The 12,633-nt window shown below is 45.4% G+C and overlaps 1 protein-coding gene across 1 annotated transcript in view; it reads right to left on the bottom strand.

Annotated features, from left to right (window-relative positions):
• LOC138303656 (alpha-2-macroglobulin-like protein 1) overlaps positions 1 to 11,455 on the bottom strand; it is a 182,941-nt gene extending 171,486 nt beyond the window's left edge. Inside the window, exon 1 of the mRNA XM_069242960.1 lies at positions 11,205 to 11,455. Within this exon, the coding sequence (XP_069099061.1) occupies positions 11,205 to 11,341 (137 nt within the window). The 5' untranslated portion in view covers positions 11,342 to 11,455. The remainder of the gene's footprint in view (positions 1 to 11,204) is intronic.
• Positions 11,456 to 12,633: the final 1,178 nt, after the last annotated feature.

The following is a 12,633-nucleotide window of genomic DNA, read 5'->3' as shown; positions in this document are numbered from 1 at the left end:
TATAGAGTTCCCCTCTCCTCTCCTTACGCCTAATTGCTTCTATTATTGGGACCTTATCTGTAAGGGGCAGTTCCCTTTTATGACAATGGAGAAAGTCCAGAATTTGAAAGAACTTAAAGAAATGGGTTAGAGGTAATTCATATTGCCCCTGCAGTTCAGTAAATGATTTGAGAACAGTGTCGCCAATCCTGTGTATCCCTCGCTGTTTCCAGATGTCCACTATAGGACCTTGGAAAATAGAGGGAAGAAGCGGGGGAGCTGACATTGGTGTATAACCATTTATCCTTCCTATAGAACACCACCGCTTCAATTGAAGCCTTATCACATGGGCTGCCCTTAGTACCTTGAATCTTGTTTTTTTATAGTAGCTTGGTTCTATGTGCTTCTGGAGCCAACTTTGCACCTCTGAACCCAAAAACATTTCATAGATAGAAGGGGACTCTGTATAACAACACCCCTCCGTTTCTCGAGTAATCAATACATTCATCTGCTGCAGAGCACATGCATAATAGTATAATGTAAAACGGGTGACAGCTCACCCGCCCCGGAATCTTAACAGAGTCATATATCTCAGAGCCCTTCTTGATTTAGTATATCCCCACATGCAATTGCTTGTAATACTCTCCAGCTTGGGCAGCCAACTCTTGGTGAACTACAGGGGGATAGCACGGAAAAGATACAGTACTTTGGGCAGGATATTCATTTTTAATATGTTGCAACGACCCAGAAGAGACAAATGTAAGTGATGTATCCTATCTAAATCTTTTTTAATTTTTGCCAACATCGGGCCATGTTTTGCTCCACTAATTGACTAACTGCACCAGTTATTCTTAACCCCAAACATACGGTGTCAGATACAACCTGCTTGTCCCTGATAATAGTCTGGGCTGAACATATAACTTGAGTCTTGTCCTTATTTAATTTATAGCCGGAGTATGTTCCAAACACCTCGGCCAGCTTTTCAATTCCCTTAACTGCTTCCTCTGGGTTGGTTGTATCTGCCGCCACATCATCCGCATACGCCAACACCTTATAGCTCTCTCCATAGCAGATGACTGGATTAATATCTACACACTCTTCTAGTTTACTTAAGAAGGGATCTATATACAGTGCAAACAGTAGCAGAGAACAAGGGCAACCCTGCCTCGTTCCTCTAGAAATAGGTGTGAAGTCAGATTCTAGGCCAGCCAAGCGTACCCGGGATTTGGGGGCTTTATACAAACCTTTAATAGCTGTTAAAGAAAGAACCTAACTATAACGTCTCTGCAACCTTTGTTTTTTGTCAGTGAATTTTTAAAGTTTTTTAAATTCTATTTCCTAACTATAACATCCCTGTAACCTTTGTTTTTTCCAGTGAATTTCCACTTTTGTCTAACATAAATGAATTTTCATTACTACATGTTAATCCAACCACCACCGCAAATGACCTTCGGCCAGGCCCTGTGGGCAACCCCTATAACAATCCAACCCCTATAACAACCCAACCCCACACGGCCTCTCTCCCTACACCGATCTAGGCCCCCAGGGCACAGTCTAAATATTTAATTATTTTTGTGGTGGGAGCACAGCTCTCTTCCCTGGCTGATCTCGGCACAGGGACCGCATCCCCCAGGGCCTGGCCTAAATATTTATTTTTAAATAAAGACCCTTTGACCCCCTCCCCAGGCCGATCTCAACCCTGGGGACCCCATTCCCCAAAGCCTGCCCTACCTATTTGGTTTTTTTTAGAGGAGGGGGGGCACACAGCCTCCCTCCCCAGGCCAATCTCAGTCCTGGGGACTCCACCTCCAGGGTGTGGCCTAATTATTATTTTTGGGGGGCGGAGAGGGGCAGTGTGGCACCCCTCCCCAAGGCCACTCCTGGCCCTGGGAAAGACATCCCCCGGGGCCCGGCCATGTGCCCTGGGTGACCCCCAGTGCACCCAGTCACAATGTTGGAGACTGTTGGGGAGCCTGAAAAGCCCCAAGGTCCCTTCTGGCTCCCCACCGCCTATGTGAGCCAACATTGTTATCACAGAAAGGAAGCTGCTAGAGCAGCTCCATCTCTGTAACAGCAATGTCTCCTCTGTCCCCCTGTCTGCATCTCCCTGGGCAGGGAGACAGAGGAAACTTCTGCTCGCAGCGAGCCAAGTGTTTGCTGTGGCTTGGTTGCAGCTGTCAAAGCTGCAGCCAGGCCACAGCAAACAGCTATATCCCGGCAGGGGGCACCCCGGGACATAGGAGGACCCTGGGGACCGCCACCCCAAGTGCCATCAGTGGCTCCTCGGGGGGAGAAGCACAGTCCCCCTACAAATAAAATATCCTCAGGGAGGCGTTGGTCCACGGGGGTCCGAAAAGTATCCCTTTTTCTTTTTTTGAACATTTACCCCGGGGAGGTGGTGGGCCCCAGGGCTCCAGAGGGGGCCGCACAGCCCCTGCTCATAATTACATGAACACCCCGGGGAGGCGGGACCTCACAGAAACAAGCACGGGAGCTTGTGCTTGTTTTTTTTAAAAAACAATTTGGCATAAATTAGCTCATTTTGAGAATTTGCAACAAAAAAAGTAAAAAAATGCTTTTCAGCCTGTGGGGCCCTCGGGGACCCCACCACCAAAGCTAAGAGGTCAGGGTTTCCATACCCATGGCCCATTTTCCTTTTTTTCACATTTTTAGTGGGACTCGAGTCCCAAGAGATCTGCCAATAATTCCTGGTTTGAAGCGTTGGCAACTAATCAGAACTCTGCATGTGCAGTGCACAAGCTCTTAACCTTCACAAAGTTGTTGTGGCCAGAGAGATACACATTTTTTGGCCAGAGAGATACACATGCGTACCAAAAGATAACTTTCTGCCAAATTTGGTATGGTGCCATCCAGTAGTTGTTGCTGTAGTAGTGTCTAAAGATCCTATGGGAATTAACATGGGAAACGCAACATTTGTTATCCCCACTTTTTCTCGGCCCTTGCTCGACAGATCACCGCAAAACTTTCTGTGTGCACCAAGAATCATCAGCACACTTTTTTGGGGGAAAACTGTCTGAAGATTCATCAAACTGTACCAAAGATCCAAAGATATTGGCAAGTCAAAAAACGCTTTTTCTATGGAAACATAGTCCTAACTATAACTACATACCTGGTGACCACTATGTGTGTATATATATATATATATATATATATATATATATATTACAAAGAAGAATGCATCAAACTCCATGATGTGATGATATGATGATAATCATTTAGTTAAGAAAAAGAAACACAACTGAACTGGCCTGTTTCGACCCTTATGGTCTTTTTCACGGTTGGGGAGTCGTTTCACAATGTTGTCTTTTATACAATTAGCCAGTTAGCCCATAATGAGGCACTGTGGATCTTGTAGTGCAAATTGAAAAATAATGGGAATAATAACACAAATCTAAAAAGCAAAAAACATAGGGCCTCATTATGAGCCTGGGTGTCACTAGACCATCAGACTCGCGGTGACGGTCTGACCGCTGTCAATGTGGCGGTCCGACCACCACATTACAACCCTGGCGCTCGGGCCACCAGGGACCTGCCAGCTCCACTAGGATCAGAGATCCCAGCGGTCTGGAGGTTGGTGGTGGTCTTAATCCGCCAGGGCCGCGCTGCTCGGGATTACGACCATGTTCTTCACCAGCCTTTTCATGACGGGAGCACTGCCATGAAAAGGCTGGCAGAGAACGGGTGCAGGGGGCTTCCTGCACTGCCTATGCACATAGCATGGGCAGTGCAGCCCCCCCGGCCAGCACCCTCACAATGTTCACTGCTTATGACCTCACATATTACATCATTTGTGATATGTTCTATGAAACTGTAACTTTACTGTAACCTTTGTTTTTCTCAGTAAGTTTCAAATGTTTAAACATAAACAAGTATTTTTATCATGCCTAACTATAACATTACTTCGTTCCTGTTTTTTGTGTGAATATATATATATATATATATATATATATATATATATATATATATATATATATATATATACACACACACATATATATATATATATATACACACACATATATATATATATATATATATATACACACACATATGTATATATATATATATATATATATACATACACATATGTGTGTGTGTGTATATATATATATATATATGTGTGTGTGTGTGTGTGTGTATGTATATATATATATATATTACTGGCACTATGTAGTTATAGTTAGGACCTAGTTTCCATACAAAAACAATTTTTACTTGCCTATATCTTTGGCACCAATCGACAAATCTTCACGAAATGTTCTAAAAAATATGACATTCACGTCAGCTGCTGTCTGGAAAGTTTCAAGGTGATCCATCAAGCTGGGTTCCAAAACATGTTTTCTCAATGGTAATTTCCATAGGGATTTTTTAACAAGAATAGTGGCCGAACTGCTGGACGGGTTTTCACCAAATCTGGCAGAAAAATAGCCCTTGGTCCAGAAAGCGACCTTTTTGTAATTTGGTGTGAATCTGTTCAGTAGTTTTTGAGATAGTAAAGGAAATTCAAATTTACATATATAGGGATGCTGATCCTCTGTTGATCCTCCTTAGATTCGCAAATCAACCACAATGTTGTGATTGGCTGGCTGCAACCTGAGAGGAAAGTTGCAGCTGCCAGTTTGTTCAGTGGGGCTCGGTTACCAGCAGGGAAAATAAAGATAAGAAGTGATAGAAGCGGTCAAAGTAGAAGTACCATGATCCCATGGGATAAATGGAGGGGTCTGTTAGGGACCCCTCATGGGCAAGAAATTGCCAAAAAAACTTTTCTTTTTACCAAGTGAGAAGCAGCGGATCCTACCCGGATCCTCACAGATTCGGATTGATTACCCCAATTTAAAATAAAACACACACTCACTCAGAGATCTCACAAACCTACTCACACACTCATTCACACACTCACACACCCACTTACACACCCACACAACCACTCACAAACCCACTCACACACCCACAAAACCACTCTCACACCCACTCACAGACTCACACAGCCATTCACACGCCCACTCAGGCAATCACACAACCTCTTACACACCCCCACACCCACTCACACACCCATACAGCCACCCATACACACTCACACACCCATTCACAGACACTCAAAACCACACACACTCACAGACCTACACAGCTTTAACACACCCACTTACACACCCAAACAACCACTCACACACACAGAAAGCCACTCACAGATCCTCAAATCCACTCACACACCCACTGAAAGAGCCACACAGCTTTCACACACCCACTCACATACCCACACAATCACTCACACAGCCACTCACACACCCAGAAAGCCACTCACACACCCAGTCACAGATCCTCAAACCACTCACACACCCACTGACAGAGCCGCACAGCTTCCACACACCCACTCACATACCCACACAATCACTCACACAGCCACTCACACCCCTATACAGCCATTCACACACCCACTCACAGACACACAAAACCACTCACAAACCGACACACAGCCATTCACACACCTGCTCACACATTCAATCTCACACCAACTCACAGACCCACACAGCCAGTCACACACACTCACACACCACACACCCACCTACACACCCACACAACCACTCACACAGCACCTCACACACCTACATTTCAGGGATGGTATAGTTAGGAAATACCATTAAAAACCACAGAATATCACTCAACAAAACAAATGTGACAGGGGTGCTATAGTTAGGAAGTGAAATGAAAAAAATAGAAATTCACTGAAAAATCCAAAGATTACAGGGACGTTATAGCTAGGCTCAGATTTCACTCATACAAAACCACTGAAATCCAGCAGTTAGAGTTATTTAAAATAACTATAATTCGGGTTCACCCCATGCACTGCTCATTACCCCAGATATTACAGCACTCATGACATCTTTTATAATGTCAATAAAATTATTTAATTAAACATTAGAAGTCAAATTATTGAAGAAAAAACTGTGCCTGGCGGGGATGCGAGTTATAGTTATCTTAGGTTGCAAGGTATAGTTAATTGAACTAACTCTAACTACAACTGCTGGATTTTGATGGTTTTGTATGAGTGAGCCTAACTATAACGTCCCTGTAACCTTTGTTTTGTTTCCAGTGAATTTATATATAGTGGTGGGCAGCAAGCTCTGCTCCACTTGCGGAGCTAACAGAGTTTTTAGCACTTATCACCCAGAGTCCGACCGAATACTCTGCTAGCCCTGCCAGTGTAGCGGAGCTCACCACATGCGCACTGCAGCCCAGTTATGGGCCACACAGTGCAGGCGCAGACAGTCTGCGCTTGTGCTGTGTGGCCCATAACTGGTGCTGCAGTGCCCACTACTCGCCCGACATCAGTGGAGCTGCTCGCTGGCAGCTCCAAAATAGATTCTGGGCACCGGGAGAAGAGAAAGGCAGAGAGCCAGGCCATGGCGCTAGCAATGCGGACCCCCTGGGAGAACTCATGTAAGTCCTCGTTTTTTTCTTTAAAGTGCACAAGCGGCCTGAAACAGCCCTGGCCTGAATTCAGGCCAGGGCAGTAGGCAGCGAAAGCTGCTGTTTCAGGCCTCTTGTGCACCAGCCTGCCTTGTGTGCACTGACTGCACGTGGTGCAGGCCGGTGCACAAGAGGCCTGAAAATAGCAGCTTTTGTTGCCGCCTGCCCTGGCCTGAATGCGCCGATCTCAGATCTATGTAAGGCCAGCCCTGCTTAGTGCTTTTGAGATTGGGATCATTCAGGGCATGCGGCACTCTGCCGCTCGCGGAACTCCACAGAATATCACGGAGTTGTTTACCAACTCCGCAGGATTCCAATAAGTAGAGCTCCACGAGCTCCGCCCACCCATGTATATATATATATATATATATATATACATACATATATGTGTATTTGTAAAAAAAAGTCCCCTGTGGGGGTCGTCACTGAGTGGTTATAGTTACGACAACGTTTCAAGAAGAAAAGCTTTTTTTGTTTTGCTCCAAACTATGGAGCCATATGACAAATCTTCACAAAACTTTCAGACTGCTCCATCAAGTGAGGGACAAGAAAACATGTTTTCCCAATGCATTTTTCGAAGGGGAAGTTGAACAGCTATACCGCAAAACCTGCTGAATGGAATTTCCCAACTAGATCTTGGCCCAGAAAGCTAGTAATAGTAGTTTTTGACAAATTAATGTTCAAGAAATATATATTTTTCATGCTGTAAGGGTTCCGTGGATCAAACTGGATGCCACAACATCAATCCTGATGTGCGAGCAGCCATTTTAAGACTCAGGGACTGAGCCCCCTCCCTTGTCAAAACAGTAAAAAAAAAAACATATTGCCCTGGTGAGGGGTTGGGAGCCTCACCAGAAGTCAAAAACAAATCTTCTATCAGCCCTGCAAATCTGCAGCGAGTCTGAGGTGCCAATAACAAAAAGACAGGCTCCCCCTTTTTTAAAACTATGCCCCAAGAACCTCATCTCCTGGGAGCAGTAAATGTTTTATGTGGGAGAGGCATGCAGCCCATCTCCGGAGCTTTCTATGGCCACAGGGGCTCCATCCCTCATTCCTGAGGTGTTTTTACTAATGGGGAGTGTGCGTGCATCCCCAGTTCCCCGTACATTGTAAGTCTCTGAAGACCTCATCTCCTGGGCTGATTTTTAAATTTAGAGGAGGGAAATGCGACCCCTATCCCCAAGTCTCACATAGGCCATTGGCCAGTTTTTTTTAGGGGAGGAGACATCAGGCCCCCCTTCCTGAGCAATAGACCCTCCCCAGAGGACCCCAGGAGCCCAATCCAAGCATTGTCCCTGGACCCTATTCCCCTGGACACTGCTGTTTGCTGCCTGGGAGACTGCAGGCATTCCCTGCCTGCACTATTCTAGGCAGGAAACACAATTTTACTCTCATCCAGGTGGGATCACAGAAAAGAGCTGCTCCCACCCCTGCAGAGCAAAGTAATGGAGACTGCACAGGCTGGCACCCAGGATGGGCGCTTGCTGAGGTGCTGGAAGTGCTGTGGGGTCCTTGAGGTCCCCCTGCCTGTCCTCTACAAAGGGGTTTTGTGGGTGCCCCTGAAAATCCACAATAAAGTCATAGCTGACTCCTTCTGGGACCTCTGATGGCTACTGGCTGGGGAGCTGACAGGGGCTCCAGCGGCCTTGGTGCTCCCTCTGTGGCCCCCAATGTTTGACATGTTGTGGATACCCTGGGTGGGCAAATTTTACACCAATGCCCTGAACTTTCACTTGATTTGAACACTTTTCTCCTTAGGTAAAGTATTAGCAGGCTAAGTGGAATTACAGCTATTGCTCTACATCGAGTACAATAACCTTATTGACATTTTAAAATCTGCCTACATGCAGGGTTGTAGTACAGAAACGGCCCTTCCGAAAGCTCTCTCTGCCTCCTAGACTCAGGGAACCCAGGCCTACTTGTGATCCTGGACCTTTCAGCTGCCTTCGATACAGTCAATTACCACACGCTGATCAGCATCCTGAAGGAACAGGTGGACATCAATGAAACCATCTTAAAGTGGTTTGACCTCTATTTGTCTAATCATTCACATATAATGAAAATCGGAAGCTCTGTCTCGGGCAAACCGACCCAAAACAGAGGGCCCGGTGGGCTTTATCCTCGCCCCAACTCTATTTAATTTATATCTTGAACCTCTTGCTGAGATTTTGTTAAAGTTAGGAATCCTTTGTTATCAATATGCAGATGATACCCAGATCACTCTGATGATATATTCCCCTGAATGTCTCTACTCCTCCATCCCAGAGAAGGTCCAAAAATGGATAACTAACCATCATTTAAAATTCAATCCAACTAAAACTGAACTTCTACTAATCTCTTCAAAAAAATTAAACCTCCCCATCAGAGAGTAGCTGAAAAGCTTCACTCAAAGAAGTGCAATGCAGCCATTGTGGAGAATGCCCAATCATTGAACTTGATCTTTTGCCACCATGTAGACCACCAGAAGCAAATATGAGCAATGGTCAAAGAATGCACCATCAACTAAGGCTGCTTCGGAGCCTCCGTCAGCTCCTTCACGAGCGGGACTTAAAACCTGTGTCCTGAACACTACTTCTTTTCAGAGTAGATTACATTAACCTACTCCTCCCTGGTCTCCCCAAATCACATCTAGGCCCATATTTATACTTTTTTAGCGCCACATTTGCGTCTTTTTTTTACGCAAAAGCTGCTCAAACTTACAAAATACAATTGTATTTTGTAAGTTTGCGCCGTTTTTGCGTAATACAATTGTATTTTGTAAGTTTGTGCCATTTTTGCGTCAAAAAGCGGCACAAATGCGGCGCTAAAAAGTATAAATATGGGCCCTAGTTTCTCTGAGAGTAGCGCTCAATGGAGCAGCCCGCTTTGTTACAGGCCAGAAGAAATTCGACCACGTCTCCCCTATTCTTCGCTCTTTGCAACAGCCTCCCATCGATGCAAAGCCCAATGAAAGATCACATGCATTACTCATAAAGTCCTCCACAACTCCACTACCTGGTAGGAAAACCTGTGGTCTCTGGGGCTCAATGAGGGTTAAGAAGTACTGAGTCCCTCCCGCTCGAACCGCTGACTTTCAGTCAAGAACACTGCATGCGACAAGCATCCCCTGGTAGCGCAGCAAAGCTTTGAAACTCCCTCCCCCAGACCTTCACAAACTCTTGTCTGCATTCGAAAGGCAACTCAGCATTCTCCGATGTGAGAGCCTTCTTGGTTAATGCGAGGATCGTTGCTCGCATCCCCTATGTTCACTTGACCTGTCTTAGCGGTTATTGAATGTTTGTTCCCTCTGCTCTCTTGGCTGCTTGGGGCTGATTGACCTTAATAGTTACTGACGTATGATCCAGTAACCTCACTGTTGGTATGAACAGCCTGTTCCTTGTTTCCCTTACATAGATAGGTGGTTTTATGATGTTTGGTAACCAGAACTTACTTCCTGAACTTACTTCCTCCTCTCTTGTAAAGAGCTCGAATGTCTTTTGGACAAATCAATGCTTTATAAAAAAACTGCAAAAATAAATAAATTAACAAAACCTAGATGCTGAGAAGGGAGATAAACAGACAAACACTAATGGCCTGTCACAGAGAGAGGGGTAATGACATAACTGAATGTGGACAGAGAGGAGAGACTTAGGGGAGCACAACATACACAAAGATGCAAAGATGGGTTTGCAGCTACAGAGGGGTAAAGAGATAATTTCATACAGAGACAGATAAAGAGACGTGCACAGATGTAGAGACAGAAAAAGAGACGTGCACAGATGTAGAGACAGAAAAAGAGACGTGCACAGATACAGAGACAGAAAAAGAGATGTGCACAGATACAGAGAAAGAGGTGTGCACAGATACAGAGACAGATAAAGAGACGTGCATAAAGACAGCTGGATGTGCACAGATACAGAGACAGATAAAGGGACGTGCACACATAGAGAGACAGATAAAGAGGTGTGCACAGATGCAGAGACAAAAAAAGATGTGCACTTGTACAATGACAGATAAAGAGATGTGCACAGATGCAGAGACAGAAAAAGAGACGTGCACAGATACAGAGACAGATAAAGAGATGTGCACAGATTCAGAGACAGATAAAGAGATGTGCACAGATGCAGAGACAGATAAAGAGGTGTGCACAGATGCAGAGACAGATAAAGAGACGTGCACAGATACAGAGACGTGCACAGATGCAGAGACAGAAAAAGAGACGTGCACAGATACATAGACAGATAAAGGGATGTGCACACATACAGAGACAGATAAAGAGACGTGCACAGATGCAGAGACAGACAAAGAGATGTGCACAGATACAGAGACAGATAAAGAGATGTGCACAGAGACAGAGACTGATAAAGAGGTGTTCACAGATACAGATAAAGAGATGTTGTGCACAGATACAGTGAAAGATAAAGAGATGTGCACACAGACAGATGTGCACAGATACAGAGACAGATAAAGAGGCGTGCACAGATACATAGACAGATAAAGAGGCGTGCACAGATACAGAGACAGATAAAGAGACATGCACAGATATAGAGACAGGTAAATAGACGTGCACAGATACAGAGACAGGATTGGAATGTTACAGACCTAGAGTAACATATAGATTAGGTGCTAGCGAAAGTAAAACTCAAAAAATTATATATATATATATATATATATATATAGGGAGGAACATAAGAGGAGTGCTATGCACTGGCAGGTGTGATATAAGAATCAGACAGTCCAGGGTGAGAGCACCTTACGTTTCTGTCGGCTGCCACGCCGTCCCCTGGACCGCGAGGAAGAGGAGGCAGGCGAGGAAGGTGTCTGGCCTCATCTTGTCCGACGCAGGAAAGAGTGAGCTTGAGACAGCCGAAGGTCCACACTCCAGGAGCCTCATGAAGGTGCCGCCCTCAGTCTGGTCAAGCCAATCCGCTGCGCTGTCCGCAGGTCCCGCCCATCGCACCTGTGCTGGCAGGCTCGCTCCCGTCCTCTCCTGCTCGTTTCCCTCACTCACTCCCTCTCTCTATCTCTTTTCACTCCCTCTCTCTTTTCACCCCCTCTCTCTCTCAGACGCCCCCACCAGTCGCCACCTCTCTCTTTCATTTTTGTAACCCTGTCTTTTATCTTCCTCTCTCACACAAGCCCGTCTCTCTACCCTGCTCTCGTCTGCTTTTCTATCATACACTCATTTCTTTCTTTTCTCTATCTGTGTTACCCTCTTTTACAATCTCATCGTTGCCTCCCTTTTCTCTGCTTCTCTCTTTTCTCTCGCTCTTTCACTGTTTCTCTTTTCTCTTGCTCTCGCCCCCTCTGTCTGCCTCTGTCTCCCTCCTGCTCTGTCTGGTTTGTCTTTCCCACAGCAGCCTCCTTCCCGCGTGTCCGGCTTCTTGGCACTCAGTACACCTGCGATAATTAAGGAAACTCCTGCCTTCCTGAACTTATTTCCTTCTCCTTATTCCGCCTTCCTTCTTTTTCTCGCCCTTTGCCTCCTCCTTTCCTCCTCTCTCCGCCTCTCTCTCTTTCATCCTCTTTCTGACACTCTCGTTTCACCTTTCATTTTTTACCTGTTCCTACTCTCCTTGCATCCTCTTTCTTTCGGTCTTCTCTCAGTCTTTCCTGTTATCACTTTCTATTTCAAAATACCCATCTTAGAATGTATGTTTCTTCTTCACCGTCAACTTCTGGTCTTCTCGTTTAGAAAAGGAGCAGTGGCCGGAGCCCACCCACCGCTATCTTCCATACACAGTGCCCCCGGGGGACAACGGCCCGCTCACCGCCGCATAGCAGAGGTAATGTCTGCCAAGAGAAGCCTGTTCAGTTGCTATTAAACTGTACAAATACCGCAGAGCAAATACCTGCCCCTTGATTTAACAATAGAAACTGCTGGCTAGAGGCACATACCAGACATCCATTAAGTCAACAATAAGAAACTCTCAATGCGAGACAAAAAAATAAACAAGTTCCAGCAAGGAGACAGGGTTACAAATATAAGTGGCAACACAATAGCGTGTTACACAAAATAAATACAGTCAGGCGACAGACGCCACAGGATTTACACCCGGAAGAGTGCACAATTACCCGACACTTGAAAGAGGGTGTGCTCCTCCTAACATGTAAGAATACGCAGTACAGACACTAATGGACAACCTTAGAACATAACAAATACTTACAATAATCTCCGCTCCAGCA

Source organism: Pleurodeles waltl, chromosome 7 (genome assembly GCF_031143425.1).
Source record: "Pleurodeles waltl isolate 20211129_DDA chromosome 7, aPleWal1.hap1.20221129, whole genome shotgun sequence".
Classification (NCBI taxonomy): Eukaryota; Metazoa; Chordata; class Amphibia; order Caudata; family Salamandridae; genus Pleurodeles; species Pleurodeles waltl.
This window is presented reverse-complemented; position numbering and strand designations above follow the sequence as displayed.